This window comes from Eublepharis macularius, chromosome 11 (genome assembly GCF_028583425.1).
Source record: "Eublepharis macularius isolate TG4126 chromosome 11, MPM_Emac_v1.0, whole genome shotgun sequence".
In the NCBI taxonomy this organism is placed as follows: Eukaryota; Metazoa; Chordata; class Lepidosauria; order Squamata; family Eublepharidae; genus Eublepharis; species Eublepharis macularius.
In genome coordinates this window covers 28,999,188-29,025,022 of record NC_072800.1, presented here as the reverse complement: position 1 = coordinate 29,025,022, position 25,835 = coordinate 28,999,188, and the positions used below count along the sequence as shown (strand labels likewise).

Genomic DNA, 25,835 nt, shown 5'->3' with positions numbered 1-25,835 from the left:
AGTCTTATTACCAGTGTAAAAAAAATCCCTCTTGAATAATTCAGTTTTGCATAGTTTGCAGAAAGAAAATTTTGTTTTAGACCAGAAATCCTGTGCAGCTTCCTTTTAGAAGACACTCGGAGCTCAGTGACTTATGCTGTGGCCAGATTCTGTTCCTTAGCCATTAGGAAACACGGACTCCTTTTAGCTGAAAATTTTGTTATATGTATTTATTTATTTCCAACAAAATTTTATTTTAATTGCCAAAGTTTTTAGTACAGTTTTCTCCATGTGGAGTTTTCATGGAGTTTCGTATGCTTTTGGGAGCCAGGAATCTTTTTTCCTTAAAGAATATGGTTTATTTTTTATTACTAATATTGTCCTTTTTCCTCATATAGAATTTAATTCTTGCAAGCACATGTATTTGCAGATAGCGACTTACAGGTATATAATGGGTTTTTAATAACAAGTTCATGGTATTTTTCTTCCACTCTAGCTTTTCAAAGCCAAATTCCACAGCAAGAACCTAGATCTTAGTTATTTTGTTCATCAGATTAGTTTTCAGCATGCTGAATTTTGTCAGGAGTTATCAGCCAGTCATAAAATTGTGGCCTGGCCTGCTGTTGTGATTTTAAGAGCAGTTTCATATGCTTGAATTAGCAAGCAAAGTGTTTATGTGCTTCACTTCACAAATGCTGCAGATCAAATAGCTCTTAACTGTACAGCTAAAAGGGCTGTTTCAAAAACTGGCAACGGTGTTCCTGTGTGAATGTCATTAAAAGTTAAATTAGCCGTTTACTATTGGGATAGTAAATCTCTTTTGACGACAGCCTTGTGGATACAGAGTTGCCTTATTGTGAACCATACTGGTCTCTCTCTAACCCAGTTCTGTTTATTCCAGGAGCAGGCAGCACTAGCATGCAAGCTGAACAGCATTGTAACAGCCAGTTTTTGTTGGCACAGCATCTTCTTTGCTCCACTCCAAAGCAGAAATAGAATTGGGTGGGAATAGGCTGGGAGGCAGAATCCTGAGGAAGGTATCACCCTGCTTAGGATTCCATTCTTAGTTGCGATACTCTGAAAAGGGGCATCTGTTAATAGTGGACAAAACCAGGAAGTCTCAGCTGCAGTGTTCCGGTACCTCTGATTAGCTTGGTACAAAGTAATTTTCTATCTGACATGTTTAATAAACTGTTATTTCAATGGTTTTCAGACTTCCTGCCTTCAGTAACCTCTTCTATATCAGCTTAACTGCTGAGAAGTCATTGCACATATCAGCCCATGGATGCTGTCTAGAACATAAGTAGAGTCTGGTGGTTTAGACTGCTGGTTTGTCTAACCCAGAATACTATTCACATAGAGGCCAAGCAGTTGCCCTGTACACTGGCCAGATATGTTGGGTCTTAATTTTGTTCTGTGTGATTTTTTGCTGTAGAACACACATCCCCAACATTACTAGAGGAATGTGGTGATGCTGGATGAATTGTCAAGAATAAGCTTTTGACGAGGTCGAAGGTTCCCCACTGCACAGCTTGGGAAGCACTGCCCTTTTCATACATACTGTTGCACCTAACTCTTACTCCTATACAGTATTACTTTGTTTCTGTACAGGAATGTCTAGGGGCTACGGCTCTAGCTCTTTTCTACCATGAACTACTCATTCTTGTAAACTAGATTGTGTACCCCTTTCTCACCTCTGCTGTCGTAGAGACTCATGCAGAGTCTTAGCAGAGATTGGAATTAATACCTGCCCCTATAGAATGATGAACTTCTTTCTTATTAGGATATCAGGAATGTGAATGGTCAAAGGGGGATGCCAGAACTGAGTGAGACCGAACATCGGAAGAGAGTGTGGGCTGATGAAAAGGATGGTATCATGACTGCATTGTAAGGAGAGAATGGAGGAATATCAGTTGTAGTAAAGCAGTAACCCTCTAGTACCAAGTGATGGGGGATGTGTGTGAGTTTTCTTTTTAAAAAAATTCTCGTCAGCATGCACAAATTTACCTCTGTATTGGAAGAATCCTTTCCAAAAAGCTTAATCTGTGTTTTCTGTTTCAAATAACACTCTAAAGCTAATTGAGCTGTTGTGTACTTTTGATTAGAAACATTTGCAAAATTGGTTTCTTAGGAACTCCAGATGGATCAACAGGCTAAGAAACATCTCCAGGAAGAGTTTGATGCATCATTAGAAGAAAAAGACCAACTCATCAGTGTCCTGCAGACTCAGGCAAGAGAGATGTTCCCAGAACGGCCTGAAAGAACAATACTTACTGGACTTTCCTTTGTGGATAGATTATACAGTCCTTTTTATTGGAGTCTCTGGTGGTTTTGCCCTTGGCTCCACCCCCACCCCCCTTTGGGAGCTGGCTGGTAATATCATCACTTTATTGCTTAATATAGTAACCTACTTCTTAAAGTCATGGGTGCATCCAGAGAGCCCCTTTAGCTATATGCATGAACTTCCATGTACATTTTTGCTTCTGGGGTAGCAGCTCTTTGTGTATCTCTGGAGATCTTGTTAAGACAGCGCGGAGGGCAAATGTCAAAAGAAAGTGATTTGGAAGCTCCAGTACATGGATCTGGAACTATTATGAATACAACTGATTTCAGCAGAACGCTTTTTCAAGAAAGTGGCTTTGCCCAAGCTCATATAGAAAGTGTCATCCACTAAACATCTAAAACTCACATAGAAGTTGAGCATTCCCTTGGCATTAACATGTAAAAAAGCCTGTCTGTGCTAGGTAATCTTAAAATGCTGGGGATTTGTCCTGCCTTTACTAACCTGATTCTAGTCCAAGTCCAGTTTTCACTTCAGAGTCCTATCAACAAGAGTAGTGATTCATGTGCTCTTCACACTGAAATTTGAATTATCTGTGCTGTAAGATTGGTTCCATTTTTGAAAAGAAGGTCTGAGGTAAAAATATGAATTTGTAGACAGCATCTGAACAGGCAACTGGCAAAGATTACTTTATGTTAATGAAACTGATGCTTATGCAGGTGTCATTGCTGAAACAACGACTGCAGAACGGCCAAATAAGTATTGAACTTCCTGAGCCAAATGTTCAGACGCAACCTCAAGTTCAGAGTCCAACAAAAGAGAGAGAGAGAGAGAATACCCTGCAGCCGGGGAGTCTTGGTAGGTTCACGTCTTGTCTGACTTTTCAAATTAAATATTTTTTTAATAAATGATTAAAAGGCTTGTATTTTGATCAGTTTAACTTTAAGAGCTTTTTATCCAGACCATCTAATGGGGTAAACTTCCCTTTTGACATTATTTCAGTTGGACAGGTGATACCAATGAAATCAGAAATATTTAATTGTTGAATATTCTTGACTATGGAATTCTAAATAAAATGGAAGCATTTCTCACATCTACTGAAATGGGAAGAAACTGGTACAGTGTTGAAAGAATCTATGAATGGATTCTGGCTTTTGTACTAATTATTCCAGATCAAAAGTGGCTTATGAAATGGTTAAAAATTCTTACACTATATGCAGGTAATTTTGAGAAGTACCATCAGGTTGTATTCTTTCTTATGATAAATTTATAGGTAGAAGCTTTTGTAATTTCTGCGGCGAAGCTTGTAATTGGTAAGAACATTCATTCACCCCTCCATTTCACATTTTCTTATTAATTGGAGCTTTCGTATTAAACAGACTTCAATGTAGAATATTCCCACCCTTCTCTTAATATGCAAATGAGATATTCCATAGTCCAGGAAAAGATGTTGAGGCCTAGTTTTCAAATAAAATAAATGGTTGCATTAAAATTTAAAAAAAAAAATCTATGGTGGTATCCAGGAGCTCTGTTTAGAACTAACTGGAGAAAACTTTGGTATTGAACTATATACCAGTTCTGTTGTTTATGTAGCATAGTTCATACATTGGCAGCCTGCCTGTAATCAACACTACTTTGCTCTTCTGCCGGGTCACAAACCCATCAGCAGACTTGCACTCTCTTGTAGATGATCACATGTGTCCGCTAAGCATATGACTCAGGCCTTAGTACTGTATAGCAGGCCACATGGAAGGGCATTTGTGATTGTGTAAATGGCTAAGGCCATATGTACAGTTGTTGTATGGAAGCACCATGATCTGTGTGACCAACTGATGCATTCCTGTGTGAGACGTGTAGGCTGCCTTATGATTGACTGATGCCTAATTTTCTGGGAGTTTTATAGGTGGTGATGGGGATTCTGGTAAAACATTAGAAAGCCTAACTCAGCGAGTGAAACGGCAAGAGAATTTGCTCCATCGATGTAAAGAAACGATTCGAATGCACAAAGAGCGCTCAGCCCAGCTAACCAATGAGAAGGAAGCACTGCAGGAACAGCTAGATGAAAGACTTCAGGAGCTCGAGAAAATAAAGGTATGGGGGGACCTCTCTTGCTTTGCATTGAGTGTTGCAGCAAAAGTTGTTGGAGGGAAAGGTGCAGAAACATGGCGTGAAAACTATTTCTAAATTCTTGTGCTAAGGAGTACCATGTATGTAATTAGACTTACAAAAAAGTCATTGTGGGGATAGTAGCACAAACTATATTGTGTGACTGTTTTTTCTTAACTGTAGAAGTCCTCCAAGTTATAATGTTGTTCCAGACTTATTTGTTCCTGCGATTTTTATTTTTCTTGTTAAATGACATTGTGAAAGACAATGGGCAAGACTGGACTCATCAGCTGATCTCCTCTGACCTTTTTACACAGTCCTTTGTACTGAGTGTTGCTTTTACCGGGGGTGCCTCTTTGTTTGTGCTTATAGGATTAGGGGTAGAACTGCCGTCCCTGGTTTCAGTAGGAAGAATATGACATTTTATTATTTATAAATCTTCTGCTATAAGTTTTATGAATGAAGTGAGCTTAGTAATGTATTCCATCACAGTTGCTATCACTTTGCTGTCTATAACAACCTCAATCTGAGGGTATATAGCTTGATATACAACACCATCTCTCTGAGGGCAAGGGGAAGGACCTGCTCAGAAACCCTTTAACCTTTTCTCACCATCTCTTCAGGCTCTAGGGTTGCCAACTCTGCTCTTGGATTTTCTGGAGATTTGGGGATGGGACATGGGGAAAGCAGGATTTGGAGAGGGGAACAGCCTCAGCAGGGTATAATGCTATAGAGTCCACCCTCTAAAACAGCCATTTTTCCAGAGGAGCTGTTCTCTTTAGTATGGAGATCACTTGCAATTCTGGGAGATTACCAAGCCCCACCTAGAGGTTGGCAACCCTGTCAGGCTCCAGAGATGAAAACCTTAGTTGCTTTAGCCAAAGTTTTGATTTATGGAAGGTGGAAACATCATGGATGGTTCTTTTCCATCTCCAGGTTTTTACAAGAATGACCCCAATTTTCTGCTAAATGAAGCTACCTTCATTTAGCAGACCTGAATTCCCACAGGCAAGACAAATTCAACACTTTCTGAGTCTCTTTTCTCAGACCATTCTTTACACAGAAATAGGAAGAAAAACTGAAATCCACTGAGAGATAAAAAGAAACAGGAATCAAGATAAATTGGCATATATAATACTCAAAGTGATTTGGGGGAGCCTTAAGGACTGAACTTAGTATAATGCAACACAAGGTGGTAAAGTTATAAAAAAGGCCCTCAAAACAACATATCATCTCTAACACATTGCTCTCCACGATTACCATTTTTGCCATCTTCCTCTTTTCTTGAAGAGGAATAGGAAACCAAAGTCAACCTTGGCTTCTCTAAGTAAGCCTCCAGCTACTGAACAAAACCAATAGCTTTTTCACAGCTGTTACTAATGTTTGATGGCAAAAGACTCTTCACTGGCACCGCGCTGACTCATGACACATACTAAAAGTCAAACTTACAAGTTATATTTACCACATGATTGCCACAGGGACTTGCGGCAGGACCCAGGATGCAAGCTTCCCATGGGACCTCAGTTTAGAACCCCTGCAGGGGCCTGATTTGGACTGGGTCCATTGTGTGGGGAGGAGGGGCTTCCAACTTCTGTCTGTAGAATTTTCCAGGCTTTGAACAGTCTAGAGGAGGCATTATTTGCCCCACTGAGGGCTGCGCATGTAAGCATTCAGTGTATGTGCAGCCCCCCCCCCCCCATGGCACAAATAACACTCATGGGACCGTTTCAGGTCAAGAAAATGTTATGTGGGGGAAGGCAGGAGCACCTTCTTCCCCTATGCCGTGGTCCCAGCTGCCATACAGTTACAGGTGCCTGTGGCGATCACGTAGTAGATGAAACACGTAGTTCGGACCTAAATAGCAAGTACATTGTGAAGGCTTCAAAGATTGTGATATGTTAATATAATTTCAGAAAGGAAAAGTAACTTCGCTTCTTCTCCAGATATTATCAGCATTCATTATAAACATGCATGTCTTTCCCAGAGTAGTGTAGTGACTGAAGACTGAAGTGGGTTGGCGTAGTATGCCTATTGGCAAGAAATAACCAAATCTGAAGCATGGGGGGGGGGGGCATTCTCCAGGGAAGAATATTCCGTCAAGTTCCTTTGTTTTATCGTTTAGGATCTCCATATGGCTGAGAAGACCAAACTGATTACTCAGTTGCGTGATGCCAAGAACTTGATAGAGCAACTAGAACAAGATAAAGTAAGCATTTTGAAATGTCCAGGTTTTCGTTTAGATGCAAACTCATCAAGAATGTCTCTAAAAAAACTGGCTGGAGAATTTAGTACACTGTTTTTGTACTAATTGTTCAAAACATTTTATTTTCCCCACATGTTTAATTGGTGAGGCTTAATTTTGTTACAGACAGGGCTTTTTTTCAGGGGGAACTCGGGGGAACGGAGTTCCGGAACCTCTTGAAAATGGTCACATGGCTGGTGGCCCCGCCCCCCCCTGATCTCCAGACAGAGGAGAGTTTAGATTGCCCTCTGCGCGAAGGGCAATCTAAACTCCCCTCTGTCTGGAGATCAGGGGGCGGGGCCACCAGCCATGTGACCATTTTCTCTGAGGGCAACCCACTGAGTTCCACCACCTCTTTTCCCAGAAAAAAAGCCCTGGTTACAGATATATAAAGCTTCGAAGGACAGCTTTTATGTGGGAATGTGTATTATGGGATGTGGATATGCTGTCTAGGTTTGTTACAGCAGTCATACTGGTGTGTAAGTTGCCCTCTGCACCCTCAACATACAATACAAAAACTGCTCATTCTAGCGTGAATACCAGAATTCATATCGTATAACTTTATTCTTGTTTGTGGTGTCTCTCCTTGCATAGAGGTGGGACTCTGTATGCTGAAGTTGAGCCTTCTAAAGCTCTTACAGGACACATTCTCCTTCCTTCCCCTTTGACTGCAAGTTTTCCTTTTGCCGTTGCTTTCCCTTCCACTGTATTTCTGCATGTTGTTCTAAGGCAACAAAGAAGTGGGGGTCTGAGTTGCATGACAGTGTTTGCCGCCTATGCCTGAGTTCATTGTTTACAGGTATATACTCACACGGTGTACTTCTGCTGCCTGTAATCACCTATTCTTTAGGGCATGGTAATAGCAGAAACAAAACGACAAATGCACGAAACTCTGGAAATGAAGGAGGAAGAAATTGCTCAGTTGCGTGCTCACCTCAAGCAGGTTGTTACACAAAGTGAAGAATTGAAAGAGCAGAGAGAAAAATCTGAAAAAGCTGGTAAGAAATTGTGCCAGTTTGTCTCTTGTTTGAGTAGGCTTTGGTTTTTGTTCGTTTGCCTTCTTTGTTTACACCCTGTAACCAGCCATTATAACAATTCCATTAGCTTGACTTGCTTCATGCATCATAACTGTCATCATTGTTTGACTGAAGAGCAGTGGTAAACTTTCCTAGACCGAAATCCCGGGGTGTTTATGTGGCTTTCTAAAGATAATGTAGTCAGATTTGTTTTGCTGAAGCCTGCAGCATCCCCTCTACTTTCCCCACCTCCCATTGCTGGTATAGAAATGAGAGTACATGACGAACAGGCAGAGATAAGAGAGAGTGCGAGGCAAGTGAAGTTTCTCCAGCGTGCCGCATTTAGAACTTGAACTTATTAATTACAAGCACTCCCTTTTTATGTTGGAATCAGAGGGTCAAAAAAGAATTGTGGGATCCTCCTTAAGGATTTAAACCACTTCATTATCGTGTGTCGTGAGACAAAACAAGGCACCCCAGCTTCTTAGCCAATTCAAAGAATAGTTCCATAATCTTGACTTGCAGATCTTCTGAGCTGTGGCCAGCTTAGTTCAGAATTCCCTATATTGGCTAATACACTGTTGGCCGTTAGTAATGCCACCAATAATAAATTAATCTCAAAGTGTTCTGAATGGACACTTCATGGTAGCTGGCCAGTCTGGTCTACATGAAAATTTCCTCCCTTGTATCGAACATGATGACATGCTACATCCTGAATACAGGTGAAAGATCCATTGAGGTCCGGTACAGACAGAATACTGGCTTATGAATGTGCGCTTCCTTCTCTTTGGGGAGTACTCTCCACCTCCCCATTATTCCTCCTTTTGTGTTGCTTGTGTGCTAACACAAATTATGATTAAAGCAAACTAAGTTAACTCCAAATCACAGCTTCAGTCATAGTTTTTCTTTGATGTGCAAACAGTTTTGAGATCATGGAAAGAGGGGGAAGACATTGTTCCAGAGACAGGAGGAGGAAATGTGTATTCATGAGGATGGCTCTGATCTGTAATAGTTGGCTGCGTTAGTGTTTTACGCATTCATCAGGCCCAAGGTTCTCATATGAGCCTGCTCACTTCCTCCTCCAGCCTGTCTTCAGATTTTCTGCTACTCTAGTGAAAGAAGTTAATTGGGAGGGGAGGGGGAGATAAGATGGAATGTAAAAAAAAAGTCAGTTTTTATGGAAATTCACAATTCTGCAATTTTGATAGATTTTTTTTTAGTTTTAATGACTGGCTCCATTTAATAGTACAATAGATCTCTGTACATTGGGTTACGTTTAGTGGGTTTTTTGGTACCTTTTCTGGGTCTGATTTGGTTAAGTCACAGTCTTGCTTTGGGTTTAGGGAGACTGTATTGAGGGTAGCAGTAACAGTGTTCAGTGTAATTGAGATGTCCTTTTCAGAGAATCTCCTTTAGATATGTAATGCAATGCAAATTATGCTTGAAATGCTAAACTTTGAAAATGTATAAAATAAAAATTTAACAGATTATTTATAAGGTGATTATTGCAGCTTTTTTGCTTTGTAACCATAAGCACTATGTACTAAAATCTCACAAAGGATCTTATTTTTGTGCATCCACACATGCCAATAAGTGAATCATGGTGCCTTTCCCAAGCCTTGTATGAACAGGATTGGGGTAAGGGATCTCTTCCTTACATCACTCAATTGCTGCTTGCAGCAAGCTTTACAAAGTAAGTTATGTGCTTCTCAGGCAATATTAAAAGTGAATGCCTTTCATTGACTCCAAATAAGTCCCCAAATGACTTGGAATATTTGGCATTTCAAATACCTTTTAAAAAAAGGATTGCTATTTTGTAATGCTTTATGTGTTAATTTTCACAATTTAAGGAGAGGCATAATGCCAAAGTGTTACATTTTCATTACAAAACTCATCTAAGGCTGACCGGTTTCTGAGCCCTGGCAAAGCAGCTATTAGAACAAATTTTTAGCCTTTTCCTATCTTAGCCAGTTGAGTTGTATATAGATAAATAGATAGAAAAGTTCTCTCTATTCAGATATTTTTTTCAAATAAATACTAGTGTTAAGTTTCCTGAATGTTAGAACATTTAGATTCTGTGGTTGCATTAGTCACAAAAGACTGCATGAATATTTGTTTGTTAAAATTCAGCTTTATATGGAATTTTCCAGCTTTCACCACTAGATGGTGCCAAAGAGTAGACTTGTTAATGTAGCACGAGAGTCTTAGGACCTTTTTGCATGGGTGATTTCCCTGCGTTTGGCCCCGTAACTCTTCAGGGCTTCTTCTAAATTCCAGACACTTAGCTCCTCCAAATTGCAATGTGGCGTTTTCAAGATTTCTCTGAATTTTCTGCCTGTGCTTATTTCTCAATATTTTTCTTAATGCAGTTTTGAGTTGGCTTTTTCAATCATGCAGAATTTTCCGTTTTTTTTTCCTTCTGTCCTCTGACCTGCCTGCCTCCCCCTCTCTGCAAGCCACTTCTTGCTAATTGGTCTCCACATCCTTCTTTTAGCTCCTTCCTACCTCCACCTTTCCCTCCTTTCCCTCATCCCTCTCCTTTCCCAAGATGTTTTTTTTTTTGTGAAGAAATCTTAGACATTATAACATCATAATGTCGTTATCTTATTGTGTTGGTTTGCTCCCCTGCCCTGGTGCAGGCCTCTGCCTCCTGGACAGTGAGGTTGGGGTAGGGGGTGTAAATCCTAAACAAAAACGTCTACCAGACTATGGCTGTCCTGTATCAGGGAATTTTTTTTTAAACCAAGCATAACATTATAACATTATATAAAACATTGTAACATGATTATGCTTGGTTTTTTAAAAAAATCCCTGATACAGGACAGCCTGTATAGGATTTACACGCGCCCCCCCCCCCCCCAACCATCCAAACTGGAGAAGCCCACTCAGGCTGACCCAGAGCTGGGAGACAGAGGCTGCCACTGGGGGAGGGGAGCAAACCAACAATGAGATAACAACATTACAGTGTTATAACATCATAAAAGTTTTCTTAACACAATAAAGATGTACCTCATAACAATACAATGATGGTTGATTTGTGTTGTAGTTACCTGGATCTCTTTTAGGTTTCTGTGTTCTTTTTCGTTTAAAAGTTCTGTGTTTGGGGTGACTGTACCAACGCTGCATGTGCGCCATGTTAGGTTTCTTTTGGCTTTCATTTCTGTTATTTTTTCCTGCTGCTAATGCCTTAGTGCTGGGTGACTTTGGTTGCCATAACGTCATACCATCATAACGTAATAATGCAATTGGGCATACACAAAAATTAAAAAGGGGTAGTGGTGATGTGACAGCACCGGTGATGTTGACAGTGACGCCAATAACGACGTTCATACCTCACCACACAACTCTGTTTCATGGCGGCGTGGACAAAAAATGATGGCACCCACACCAGGATTAAGGTGTGGAAAGTTTGGTGGCCAAAACTAATCTGATCCTTAAGGGGTGAACACTCAAAAGGGAGAAGTAAATCACCCATGCAAAAAAGGCTTTGAGAGAGAGAGAGAGAGAGTTTTTGTCATTCCAGCTCTATGGGTTTTGTTGTTGTTGTTGTTAAGACTTTTGCAAGCTTTTAAACCACATCAATTTTTCATTAGGTCAGAGCAAAAACATGGAACTGGCTTATAGCAGGAATTTCAAAAATTTTTAAATGGAAATGAGATACATCTTTTTCTATATCCAGTTCTAGTAGAGAGAATATGCTACTGGCTAGAGCCTAGCAAAATATTGTTATATCTATGCAGGCCATTCGTGTATCTAACTTTATTCATCTTTTTGGCATAATGACACAGTTTGGATGGCAAAATTCTGCAGCCTGCAACAGAATACCTTTTTGTTGGACCATCCTGAATCAGAGGCTAGCTTCTTGTTAGGCAAAGTCATGTAACTTATCTGAGATGTTCTATTTTTCAGTGACCGAATACCAGGTTTTTGTTCAGAATTATCCTGTTATTCATATCACATATGCCTGGTATGCTAAGCATGCTCAAAAGCTAGACAAATTATCTTGGAGGTTGCCCAGTAAAATATATTGTTCTTCTGTATTCAGTGGATAGACCATCTGGAAAAATAAAATGTTAATATAAGTTTACCTGTTCAAATGAACCCACAGTATGCTGTCCTTTATTTTTCATTACAAACTTTTAAAAATAAGTGATTACAGGCTTAGATCTCACAACTAGACAAGGTGGTAAACTTCTCTCTACACTGTACTGCCTTAGATTGCAAGTGAGTTTTAATTTACCTTCTTGATAAAAAGATTCTCTATATAAAAGCTGGCATATTAATGGGAGAGATTCTATACTATACAAGAATTCACTCATGTGCGTGTTTGTCTGCCAGTAAAATAAATGAAAACCAGGTTTACTACTTCAGTTACAGACATGTATGAATTGGTACCTTAGGAAACGTTGCTACTTGTGCCAGGGTAGTGAAGACTAGTGTTTTGGGTAGTGTGTTCAGTTCACTAGATTTATATCACAGAGTAGTTTTTTTTCCCCTGCAGTGGACATCGTAGAATGTTTTTAGCGCCTCTTTTTTAGATACAGCAATGTTAGTAAAAGGAAGAACAGTTTCTGTTTCAAGATGGGTTTTGTAGCGTATATACAGAACAACTAAGTAAATTAAAGGTGAATTTGGATACTTGCTGGTGTAACTGGATGAGACTCCTCATTCCTTTGCTGCTGGCATTTGCCCCTTGCCTTGGACAGAAATGTCCCATGTTTTTGCTTATGTGTTCGACTGCCTGAGATGCATACAATTTTACTTCTAGAGAACCGAACGTGTTTCTGTGGAGTGCTGCATCCTTGTGCTTTCATGCCCCTTCTCGGACCATTTACCCTTCTGCATGCCTAGCTTCCCTCCTGGTGCTGTGTGCCTGTGAATACGGTAGTGCAGTTGCATGGTGCTGAGTTACTGCATTTTGGTAGTCAATCCTAGTAGAAATTAGAAATGTTCCTGGGGATTCTGCCAGTGGGCATAAATGTGCGTTTTCTTTTCCATCCACTCCACACCCCAGAATGATAGTAACACTGCTCTGGGTATTATTTACCTCCGCTGTCAGAAGATAGACATTAAGGTGGCACAGGACTTGAATTGATTGCCGCTTGAGTTTTCTTTGCCAGCCTAAAAGGTACAACTAGATGTTGCATTTGGACACAGAACTTCTACCCGAATATAGAGTTCTCGTGAGGTGTCTTTCTCTCCCCCCTCCCCCTCATTCTGTGTGTCCCACTAACCCTGGAATACCAGCTAGTTATCTGGAATTGGAGCAGTGATGAACTATAGATGAAAAATGAATTACTGCCCTTGAGTCATAGCGGTCTTATGGTGACCCCGGTGGGGTTTTCATAAGACTTGTTTAAATAGAGAAAATATATCTGATTTGATGTTACCATTGGAAGGGCCCCATTTAAGTATTAGAGTTTTATGCCAGTTTCAAATTTATCCTGTAAAATCAATTTACATTTGCCTGTTGAAATACTTTGTGTGGAATTTTTGATTTTATTTTACCGCTTCTCTTAGATCAGTATAGAGCTTTCCTCTAGCAGAAGAAACTCCTTCCACGAGAGGAATGGCCCAGTCTTGCCTGAGCAGAGTACAACCCTGAGATTATGACACAGTGGCTTGGATCCAGTAGGGGATTTCTGCAAGAGGAAGAATTTCTGTTCCCAAGTGCGAATTTTTCACTTCCCCCTCCTGCTGAAACTCCCTCCCCCCATGCTGCTCTTGGGGATCCTCCCATTAGCCATTTAGGGCCAAATCTCATCTTGCAGTTAATTTAACTTGAAGGGAGCTTTCTATGTCATTTTTTTTTGTTCTGAAGGTTTTAAAGTAGTATTTCTTTCAACTGGCGACTTTCAGATGAAGATGAAAAGGAAGAGTCACAGCTTGAAGATTTTCCTGTGCTCCCCGCCCCTCCCAATAACACCTAGACCTGGCCCTTAATAAAATTCTCCAATTATGTGATCCTTAATTTAGTTGAATACATTGTAGTGACTCTCTTGCAGGTAGTTTTGGAAACTGAGCTATGCTGAAGCAAGCAAATTACAATAAAGTTAAATGCTGTTCCAAATTCTTATGGGATAAAAGTCCTCTCAGGGTTACATAGGGCTGACATTCCAATCATTCTTTGCTTTTCTTGACTTCTGAGAATCGTTAATAAAACATCAGTTTGAGTAAAAACATTGCTCATGAATTACCTCCTTCACACTGTGTTCTTGTCTAGGCCCTTAAGTGGCACAATCGACAAATTAAAAAAAAAGATTAAACGCTAAACAGGAAGTATCACTTAGTTGCTTGATTATTGAGTTTATTGTGGGAACATGAGGACCAGTGCAGCATTTCCCAGAGTCCAGGTTGACTTTGTGATGTGCTGTTTGTAAGTAACTTAGCAAAAATAGGATCTGCACATTGAAGAACTGATTTATGTGCTGATCTTATGCTGTGCTGTTTCATAAATATAAAATCTTCCGTTTGTCCTCTTCTGCAGCATTTGAAGAGCTAGAGAAGGCTCTAAGTACAGCCCAAAGAACTGAAGAAGCACGCAAGAAGTTACAAGCAGAAATGGATGACAAGATCAAGGCAATTGAAAAAGCAAGTGAGGAAGAGCGTGTGAGCCTTCAGCAGGAGTTAACAAGGGTGAAGCAGGAGGTGGTTAATATTATGAAGGTAAATACTAAGGCTGAATTGCAATATAAATGATCATTTGGTGTGAAATTTAGCATTTGGCATATTAATGTTGCAACAGAACTAAATCTCCCATTTCATTACAACTCAGCCTTGCAGCTTTACTTTGTTCTTAGGGTAACATACACAATGCTTGCTCTGTTGCAGAACTAAGGACCAGTCAGAATTGTATGACACTTTGAAAAAAAGAAATGGATTGTGCCCTTGTCTCAGGTGATTTACTGAGGCTGCAAGCTGTGTGCTTTGGAGAATGCCCCATGGAATTTATAGCAAAGATCTTTGTTTCTTTGTTTGTGTTTGTTTCTTTGTTTGTTTGTTAGATTGTTATACCACCTCTCCCTTGAACGAGGCCTGAAGCCATTTACAAGTGAAAACAACGAACAACAATTTAAAAATGTAAAATAATTAAGAACAATTAAAACAACAATAAATATTATAAGTTAAACTAAAAGCACAACCCTGCTATTAGGTGGTCCCAGAAATACAGGCAATAGTAAAAACAGTGACCAGGTAACAAAGATTCCATATTAATCATGGCTGGCTAAAGGCCTGCTAAAATAGTTCCACCTTGCAGGCCCTGTGGAACCTAGATAGGTCCCGCATGGTATGTGTATTATTGGATATTCTACCGGGATGGGGCCATCACAGAGAAGGCCCTCCTCAATCTGGTGGAAGAGAGCCAAGACTCTTGGGGGCTGGGCATCAGCAGTAAGCTGCAAGGTGAAGAACACAGACTTTGTGAGGCTCATATCAGAAGAGCCAGTCCTTCAGGGATGACGGTCCCAGACTGTAGGGCGTTATTAAAACCAGCACCTTGAATTTGATCTGGCAACCAATTAGAGGCCAATGCAGCTGCTGTAAAATAGGCTGCATATGGGCAGACCAAGATGAATTGGACAGAAGTCTAGCAACTGTATTCTGGACAACCTGCAGTTTCCAGAGCATTTTCAAGGGCAGCCCTGCATAGAGCAAATTACAGTAGTCTAACCTGGAGGTGACCATGGCATGAATTACTGTAGCCAGGTCTGACTGAGGCAAATAGGGCAAATACCATCTGGCAAAGGTGGTAGAATGCTGACCTCACCACTGTGGACACCTGCTTATCCAAGGAGAGCAAGGTTGCCAACCAAGCCCCCAGGCTTATCAAGCTTATTCATTAGCAAGTGCTTATTTGGAATATATTGAGAAGACTTCACTATTTCTATCTTAATTGCAACTCTCCTTGTGGGTTTTTCTTTTTAAATTCATTGAGCAGCATTTTATCTATTTGCAAAGGAACAATCTAACGTTTTTTGTCACAATTGTTTTCTTGTTAATTCTCTGAGCAGTACTACTTTGTTCCTTACAACTCTTAAATTTCTAACTTTAAATTGCAGAAATCTTCAGAAGAACGAGTTACTGAACTGGAGAAGTTGCATAAAAATGAATTAGCTAAGAAAGAACAGATACTAAGTAATAAATTACGGGCTCAAGAACAGGCATTTCAGGAACAAATGAAGGCAGCTCTTGTAAGTGCCTACATTATGAAACTGATGTTCTGCCTAAATCCTTTTCCTCTGGTGATGACTGATATAAAAGAGAGAAGCATGTGTGTAAAATACACTTGAGCTTATATCAGGGAATCTATTGGCTCTCCGGCAAACACCAGTAGATGTATCTGCTGTGTAAAGTGAGAATTGGTGCTAACTTTTGCCATAGTTTGGAGATTTCATTGTCTGTAGTTTGCTATTCCCCTGCATTAGGTTTCAGGTCTTTGTTTAAACCAAGAACTAGAACTAAAGCTCAACATATTTATATCTGCCATGATAGAGAGAGAGAGAGCAGATATCTTGGCTAATAATTTTTTTTTCTTTTTAGGTCTAGTACTTGGTTTAAACAAAAACTTTAGTGTGGGGAAATTAGCAAGATAAAGTTTCTAGTAAGAATCAATGTCCAGATTATTGACCACATTAGTTAAACTTAAAGATGCAATCTCTTACCTGCAGCCCTGTTCATGTTGAGTGTATATGTACATTAGTTGGTTTTTGATGAAGCCCCCTTTCGTGTGATGCATAGTAAAGATGCTTGCATCCACATGTATACAGAAGGTTGTACTAAGGGAAGCCTGCAGATTGATTATACTGGAGCCTTCTCTCTTCAACCCTGCCAAGTTCCTATTGCTGCCTATCCTGTATACGCATACACAAGAGAATGGTCAACAGGTTCACCTCCAAAACTATATCTGTTTCTTGTAAATGTAAAGGATCCTGTATTAGATTAGGTTGAACAGTTGGAAGAGTTAATCTTCAGGTGATTTATGGTTACATGCTTATTTTCAAATTTATGGGATATGAACAAGAATTACCCATAGCTCAGTTTAACTTTCTTGTTGTAGTATAAAAGGTTCTGTATAAATGGCTACATGGTACTTAAAAAAAAAATTCTTTACAAAGGAAAAGTGCCGGAGTGAACATTTACAGTCCATACACGAGAAAGAACAACAGGAATCGTTAGCCTTAGAAGAATTAGAATTGCAGAAAAAAGCAATTCAGCTGGAATGTGACAAAAAAATTGAAGATACGCAACGAGAAGTAGAGACCTTCAAAACTGTGAGTATATGATTCACCAGCCACATGTTCTTTTTTCCTGTGATCTTTTTTGGCCTTGAGGGGCTGTATTACTTAGAACCTAAGGGATAAGGGTTATAGTGAGGGGTGGCGTATTGGTGAGTCATCTGATCCAAGACAATCCTCCAAGGGTTCCATAGAGTGCTTTTATTTCATGTAGGGGAGCATGCTTATCTGATTGAGGGAGTCTTGGAGGCAGTGCTGCCCAGGTCGAAAGCAGTGGGTGAATCTGTCACGTCACTTCCAGTCTGACATCACAGTGAGTGACAGTATGCCACAGAGATATCCTATGTGCACCTGGATGAGTGTAATCTCATTTTCTTCAGGAGAGGCAGAGGCCAGATGCTTACACATCATTCTCCCTGGATAAGGACAAGAGTCACCTCTTCATGTTTGTTTCACGTTAGCCAAAAATATTTGTGGCAGTTCTGGAAATCAGCTGTGGTTTGAAAATCTTGGGAAATATCTTCATTTCTTCACCCGTCCCCAGAAACAAGCCTGTGCATTGGGTTAGATCCAGACTAAATTGTCAGTTTTTACCATTTACCCCTTCCTGCTACATACCCTTCTTATGTCCTTCTTTAGGATCCTTCCTCTCCCAAGAGCATAATTTCTTGATAATTTCTAGGAAAGTTCAGTTCCACTGATGGAAAAATTTAGTCTGGATCATGCAGCCCTTTGTTCATGTATTTATTTAAGGGGCAGGGTGACCAGAATTAAACTTGGATTCCTATTGATTTCAGTGGGAGAGAGCTAAGCAGATGCTTAATTCTCCTGTTGAAGTAAATAGGATATAAAAGTGCTTGATTTTGGCTGGACAGTGCCCAGATATTTAAAACTGTGTATCTTACAGTAGCAATGTACATCTCCTGCAACTGTATAATTTCAAGTTAATTGTCAATTTTAATTCATGAAAATTATATTCATGCCATGTTTAAACTAATCTTTTTAACAGAGAATTCTTGAGTTGGAAAGTTCCCTTGCAAAAGGTTCCCAAAGTGATAAAAGTCAGCTGGAGGAAATGACAGCTCAAATAGAATCAGGCAAAAATAAGCACAACGAGGAAATCACTGCCATGGCTGAGAAACACAAGGAGGAGCTAGCGTATGTGAAGCAGCAACAAGAGCAACTTTGGATGGGGAAACTTGATAGATTAACTCAGCAGCAGCAATCGGAAATGGAGAAACTTAAACGGCAATTTGAAGAAATGGCTGACATGTTAAAGGAGAAAGAGACCGTATTTCATTCCCATATAGAAGAAATGAATGAGAAGACATTAGAAAAACTTGATGTGAAGCAGACTGAGCTGGAAGCGCTGTCTTCTGAGTTATCAGAAGCATTCAAAATCCGTCAGGCTCTTGAAATAGATCTATCAATGTTAAAAGATAATGCAGATAAAGCACAGCAAGAGTTTGAGGCCAAGCTGGAGCAACAGAGGAATCGTCATCAGAAACAAATTGAAACTATCTTTAAAGACCATGAAGGAGCTGAGGAAACATTCAGAGAAGAAATCTCTCAACTCAAGCTACTTTTGGAAGCAAAAGAGAAATGCCAATTGGAATTGGAAATGCAAGTGAAGGAACTGAAGGAAGCCGTAGAAAAAGCTGGAATTGAACACGATAGATTGTCTGAAGAACTTGATGCCCTTTGCCAATCCACCAGTGACAGCGCAAGGGAACAGACAGGCACTTATGAACAGCAGTTAATGGAATTGCAGCGAAAGCTGGCCGATGTGAATGCTGAAAAATCACGTCTTGACGAACAGATGGTAAAAAACGAATCTCAAGTGAGCGAAGTCAAGGCTGATTTAGATTCTCGAATAGCTCAGGTAGATGATTTGAAAGGTGAACTAGAAGAACAAAAGAGAGAAAATATGCAGAAAGTTACTTCTCTGACAGAACAGTATGAATCCCAGTTAAGAGAATTTAGAGAAAAAATCGATCAGACAAAGACTCATTTGACAAATAAGGAAAATGAGCTTGAACAAATCAAGGGACTCTTGAATCAAAAGATTAGCAAACTTGAGCAGCACTTACAAACCAAAGAAGAGGAAATTGGTGCTTTAAAAGGTGACTATGAAACCAGATTAAAACATCAAGAGACACAAGCAGAGAAAGTTAAAGAGAAAGCAAAGGAGATGCATGAGAAATTCAAGAAGAAGCTTTCAGAACAGGAAGCAAAACTGAAAAAGGAGATTGAAAACAAACAGTTGGAGCTCAGTCAGAAAGAAAAGCAATTCAATTCAAAAATGCTGGAAATGGCTCATGCCAGCTCAGCTGGAATCAATGATGCTGTGTCAAAACTGGAGATGAATCAGAAGGAACAACTAGAAACTCTGGCTGAAACTCACAGACGAGAGCTGGAAGAAATTGTCCAAACCTGGGGAAAAAAGCTGAATCAGCAGGCTGAGGAGCTTCAGGAAAAACATGAATTGGAGCTTCAGGAAAAAGAACAGGAAGTTGGAGACCTGAAACAGAAACTGGCTACTTTCAGTGCTGAAAATGAAAGGATTGGTGGAGAGATCATCCGGTTAAAGGACGAGCAGGCAAAGAAGGATGAATCTTTAAATGAACTGCAAGAAAAGCTACAGCAGAGATTAGCTGAAGTGGCTGCTTTGACACAAAAAGAAAATGCTCTCAAAACTCAACTTGAAAACCTCATGCATGACCTTAGCCTGTCTTCAAAAGAGAAGGAAACACTTCAGGAACAGCTAAGTGAAATAAAGACAATGGGGGAAAAAGAGAAGGCTAAAGTTAGTGAACTGGCAGATAAGTTGAAAACTTCTGAAGAGCAACTGCAGGCTATGGAATCCTCTCATTTGAAAGAGTGTGAAGATTATGAGAAAAAAATTGAGGCTATAAATTTTGAGCTTCAGGGGGGCAAAGCTGCATTTGAGAACCTTGTAAGGAATATCTCTGTACAATTAGAGGATTATCAGCAGAAAGCAGAAGCTTTACTGCAAACAAAAGCCGATGAACTGATTGAAACGTTTAGTGAAAAAATGTCTTCAGTAATTGCTAAAGTTGCACATTGTCACCATCATGCAGCAAAACTAAAAGAAGCAATTTTAGTCAAAATCTGTAAAATCCCTGAATTAGAAACTCAGCTGAAGCAAGCAACTGAGAGCTGTGATAGTTTAAGCAGCTGTTTGCAAGAATCCAAAGGGCACTTGCAAGAAAAGGAAAGCTTGGTGAAGTCCATGATGGTGGATATTGAAAGGCTTGTTACAGAGAAAGAGCAGCTGCAGAAAGAAGGAGGGCATCAGCAGCAAGCAGCGTCAGAGAAGGAAACGTGTATCACGCAGCTGAAGAAAGAATTATCGGAGAATATTAACGCTGCTACCTCGATGAGGGAGGAGATAAATGAGAAGAAGTCAGAGATTGCTGATCTTAATAAACTTGTCAGTGAATTAAACCTCAAACTTGAAAACAGCTTAAGTGAAAAAGATGCCACTGTGACATTGTTGAACAAACAACACAAAGAGAATCGACTGCAGTTACTGAATGAGGTGCAAGAATTGTCTTCCAAAGTTGATACACTAAGTCAAGAAAAAGCAGCTGCGCTCGAGCAGGTAGAGCACTGGATGAACAAGATGTCAGAGTGGAAAAAGAAAGCCCAGTCGAGATTTACTCAGAACCACAGTACGATTAAGGAGCTGCATAACAAGCTGGAGTTAAGTAATAACCAAGCTAGTGAAAAAGAAGAGGAGCTGAACAGACTGAAGGAAGAGTTAGATAAACAAACCAAGAATGCCGAACATCTGAAGGGTTTAATGGATCAAAAGCAAATGAAAAGAGAGAAGCAAGAATCTGATTTGGTGGCAGAGCTAAAAATCCATACAGCAAGAATCGCCGAGCTCGAGGAACATATTGCTCGAAAAACAGCCGAAAATGATTCATTAATGGAGGAACTGAAAAGGCACAAGGAGCTGAACGACACCAAGCAGCAAGATCTGACACATCACCTTCAACAAGCTCAAATGGCAATGGAGGAAAAAGAAAACAGTCTTAAGGAGATGGAACAGAAAGTATTGAACCTTGAAAAGAACATAAAGGCCATTGAAGTCGACCTTGAGACAAAATCAAGAGAATTTGAACAAACAAACAGTGCGCTCACGAAAAGCAAAGCTGAAGAATTAAAGGCTTTAGAAGAGAGGCTTATTTCAGAAACAAATGTGAAAACAGCAGAGCTGAAAAAAAAGGCTGAACAAAGAATTGGTTCTCTTAGGAAACAGTTGACCTCTCAAATGGAGGAAAGGGAACACCTGTATAGACAAGAAATTGAAAAACAGTTAGTAGATTTAGAGCAAAAACTAAGGGAGAAAGAAAGCAAAATTGCATTTTTAGAAGAAAAAATTAAATCAACTGAAGAGTCCTCTGTGTTAGAAAAAGAGATGATACAGAAGGTGGAAACCATAAATGTTTCCAAAGAGCAAGAGAAAATGCATGCACTGGAGAACATGCAGCAGATGTATGAATTAAAAATGAATGTTCTACAAAATGATTTATTGGAAAAGGAGAAACTGCTGCAGACATATGAGACGCAAAAGACAAATAATACCCCAAAGTTAGAAGCTCAAAAAGAGCGAGAGGAACTCCTTAAAAAGCACCAAGACGACCACACCAAAATTGAGAAACTTCAGCAAGAACTTGAGGAGCAAATTAAGAAACATGCATTATTACTTGAACAACATACAAAGGATGGCAGTGACTTAGCAAATGTCCGAGGAGAACTAAAAACCAAAGAACAAAAGCAGCAAGAGATGGAGAATGTGATTGAAGACCTGGAAAAAAAGCTGCAAGAAAAGGAAGAAGAGAGGTGGTCTTTACAACAGAAGATAAGCAGCATCAATGAGGATTTAGCACGAGAGAGAGACCTACACAAGGCAGATTTAGGAAAGATGACTTCAGAATATGATGAAAAACTGCAGAGATTGCAGCAGCAGCTAGATGAAAGAAGTGGCCTCATAAAAGCTTTGGAAGAAAGCGCAGAAGAAAAGGCTCAGTCAAGCCTTGAGCTTCAGAAACTGCTTGATGATTTGAAGAGCCAGCAAAAGGATTTGCAAGCTAAAGTGGAAGAGGCTGAACGGGAGAAAAAGAAGCTCTGCAAAGATGTGAATAAGCTGCAGAAGGATATGCGGACTTTGCGAAAGGAGCATCAGCAAGAGCTGGAGATAATGAAAAAAGAGTCATTAGAAGAAACGGAGCAGAAACTAAAGTAAGTTCTGGCTGTTGAGGCCCATTAAATACTTTGAAAATGATCATTAGCCCCTTGTATGGCGACTAGTAAAACTATACCGTGTTATGTGGCATTGAAGCAGAAAAAGCAAAATGATAGTTGCAAGAAGGTAAGGATTTAATTAGTATAGTATAGTATAGTATAGTATAGTATAGTATAGTATAGTATAGTATAGTATAGTATAGTATAGTATAGTATAGTATTCATAATTAAAACCCCTCATAGGAATTTTAAGGTGAGAGATGAGCAGAGGTTCATTGCTATGGTTTTCCTTGATAGTTTACCAGCCGTGTACTAGCCATGGCTAACCTTCCAAGCTCTGACAAGGTTGGGCTAGTCCTGGCTATTCAGGCTGCTAGATATAACAACAACAACAATAATAGACATTTGATGTATAAACAGCCTTTCAGGACAACTTAATGCCACACTTAAAAGTGGTTTACAAAGTGTGCTATTATTATCCTCACAACAATCACCCTATGAGGTGGGTGGGGCTGAGAGAGCTCCGAGAGAACTGTGACTGACCCAAGGTCACCCAGTTGGCTTCATGCAAAGAATGGGGTATCAAACCCGGCTCTCCAGATTAGAATTCTCTTGCTGTCAACCATTACACTAAACTGGGTCTCTGTAGCTTTCAGCTTTGTAGACATACATGTAAGTAGTGTTGTTAAATTACTCATTTGGCCCTAAGCAAATAAAGTGGGTATCTGCAAACCGCTTTGGCCTTGGAGCAGATCCTCTTGAACCCTTTTCTGTACACGTATTTAAGGGACTACTGCAAGATCATTTAAATGTACAGTTTGTTTTCTCTAAATTTTTGTTCAGAAACATTGCTTTTCCTTTTTAATAAATAAAAATTCAAATATAAAAAACATTAAGAAAGCCTATCTTTTTAATCACAGTCTCATATGAATTTATTTTTGGAATATTTAGGCAAACATGTAAGTCCCTCTGTAGGCAATCAGTGTTGGTTTGGGCCAGGGCTTTTTTTCTGGGAAAAGAGGTGGTGGAACTCAGTGGGTTGTCCTCAGAGAAAATGGTCGCATGGCTGGTGGCCCCGCCCCCTGATCTCCAGGCAGAGGGGAGTTGAGATTGCCCTCCGCGCCGCTCAGTGGTGTGGAGGGCAATCTAAACTCCCCTCTGTCTGGAGATCAGGGGGCAGAGCCACCAGCCATGTGACCATTTTCAAGAGGTTCCGGAACTCCGTTCCCCTACTTTCCCCCTGAAAAAAAGCCCTGGTTTGGGCCTTCCTTAATCTGGCAGAGAATTGTGACTTTATTTGTTGTGGTTTATAGGTATGAACAGGAGGATGCTGAACTGAAGCACAATTCCACATTAAAGCAGTTAATGAGGGAGTTCAATACCCAGCTGGCACAAAAAGAAAAGGAACTGGAAACAGCAGTACAAGAAACCATCAGTAAGTTGGAATAATCATTGAATCCTTTATAGATTTGCAATGGTTTTCTCTCTTTTAAATCCAGAGTTTAAGATGCATTCTTGTAGAACTTTTTGTGTGAATCCTAGAAGGTTTGCGGTATATGCTTTTCTTTTAAGTTCAGAGGGAACTGTAACTGTATCAGCAACTGGAGCGCACTGCCTTGGGGCATTCTAACAAGTAGTGTAGGAACTAACAAAGCTTAAACAGTTTTCTCCCACTTGTTCACTGTTCTCCTAGGACTACTTTGTGAAGTTTGAGGCATTTACTATTTGGCAATATATGGCAAAGAATGTGCCATAAAGTAATCTAATAATTGCTAGTCACATGTTGGCATTTTGAAATCTGAATAGAAGATAATAATTTTATCCCTTTAAAGTTACACAGTGCTTTTTGTTACCTTTTTGTGTATGTCCAGAATTTTCTGCTGCTGATGAATGAAAAAAAAAAGCAATGCAGTCATATGCCATATTAACATACTTGACCATTTTAAACAGGTAAAGCCCAGGAAGTTGAAGCTGAATTGATAGAAAGCCATCACACAGAGATAACTCAGTTACATAAAAAGATTCTAGAAAAAGATGACGACTTGCAAAGGACGGTGAAAAAGTATGAGGAAATTCTTGAGGTATACGTTGTTAAGTATTCTTAATTAGTTAGAAGCAGCTCAGTTAGTGCTTTTTGTTATCTTTATTTTATATAAAGCAATCTATGTGGTTTATAAATCATATAGCATGGAGTAAATCTTTGCAGTAATTGTCACATTAATGGACTCTTGCTGATAATTTGGTTTGCTAATTTTAATCTGTTTAATCTGTTTCACTGGAAGATTAGTCATTAGATTCACTGGAAGATTAGTCATTAGATTCCCTGGAAGTTTTAGTTTCTAAACTAGGACACATTTTGTTTTTAGAAGGTATTTTGATTGTGATGTATTAGGAAACTATTAAAGTCTTTGCTAAATTTAATTGTGGACATCAGCAAGTTTTGGTTTTCCAAATGTTAAATGTTCCCTAGTTGTCCAGGTGAAAAACTGCAACAAAAATGCATAGTTTCACACTTGAAAGCGGATTCCTCATTCCTAGCTCATCTGCTAACCTAAATTAAACTGCAGCTATGTCTCTTTCTGATGATAATCCATTTTAGGTATAATCGGGCAAGATCAAAGGTAATGTAAATTACTAGTCTCACAAGCTTGCAAGTCCTTTAATTAGATGGATCTGCGTAAAACATCAATCAGATAATTTCATTCAAAATAAGTGATCATTTGGCAGCTGAGTATTAGAAAACTGCCTTTCCCTGCAGTTGGCTGCCTTTGTTCACTTACTTGAGACAATTGGATTGTTTAAACTATATTTAGAACATTTTAAAACTTCCTTTCTCTGAAACTGGGCCGAAGGTGGGTTACAATGATAATACAAACAATGTACAGTTAAAAATCCATAAAACCATAATAACAAACATGTTTAATTAATAATTAGGTGGCAGTGTCAAGTATGAATAACTCTCCTTTGTATAACTTGTGGAATCTCAGCAAAGTGGACGCATTCCTAAAAAATTCAGGAAGGCTGTTCTGTAGAATAGTCACTGAAAAAGCTCTAGATTTAATATTAAATATCCTTAGTACCATGCAGGAGGGAATAGTCAGTATGTATTGGTTTTAGGAGTGGAGCTGTCTCATGGGTTAATACTGGGTTAAGTGGTCCCACAACTATGTAGGTAAAGCCATGAAGGGCTTTAAGGTAACCACCAGCATCTTGAGCTGAACTCAGACACGAGCAGGCAACTAGTGTAGAGATCTCAAAATAGGTGGACTAGGTGCCAAGTAGCTTGTCCTAGCTAGTAAGCGGGCCACTGCATTGTACACCAGTTGAAGTTTCTGAATTTCCATCAAGTCGCAGCTCCATGTAAAGTGCAACCTTATGATTATTGTAGCATCAGTCAGCATGGCCAGATTCGCTAGGTCCAAGAAGGAGGCCAGCCTCTGAACTGCATATAACTGATATAACTTTGTGCTACCTTCTCAACCTGTTTTTCCAGTAAAAGAGCTAGTTCTAAAACTACCCCCAATCTCTTGAGTCCAGCAGGGACAACCTTATCCCATCAAGGGGGAGTAGTCCAGTCCCCTCCATAGGTCTAGTTTTCCTGTGCATCACCTCCATCTTGTCTGTATTAAACTTCTCTCTTAGCCACTTGACCACAGCAGACAGGCACTGGCCCAGGACAAACATGGGCCAGAGCTGTGAAT

General features: G+C 39.7%; 1 protein-coding gene across 4 annotated transcripts in view; it reads left to right on the top strand.

Moving 5' to 3' along the window:
* Positions 1-25,835, top strand: part of GOLGA4 (golgin A4) — a 64,846-nt gene that overhangs the window by 19,603 nt on the left and 19,408 nt on the right. For all 4 annotated transcript variants that reach the window (XM_054991875.1, XM_054991879.1, XM_054991877.1 and 1 more), the window contains 11 exons: positions 2,111-2,209; positions 2,980-3,118; positions 4,164-4,351; positions 6,489-6,572; positions 7,459-7,606; positions 14,112-14,290; positions 15,685-15,816; positions 16,741-16,896; positions 17,870-22,131; positions 23,448-23,569; positions 24,085-24,215. In XM_054991875.1, coding sequence (XP_054847850.1) covers positions 2,111-2,209; positions 2,980-3,118; positions 4,164-4,351; positions 6,489-6,572; positions 7,459-7,606; positions 14,112-14,290; positions 15,685-15,816; positions 16,741-16,896; positions 17,870-22,131; positions 23,448-23,569; positions 24,085-24,215 — 5,640 coding nt within the window. The remainder of the gene's footprint in view (positions 1-2,110; positions 2,210-2,979; positions 3,119-4,163; positions 4,352-6,488; positions 6,573-7,458; positions 7,607-14,111; positions 14,291-15,684; positions 15,817-16,740; positions 16,897-17,869; positions 22,132-23,447; positions 23,570-24,084; positions 24,216-25,835) is intronic.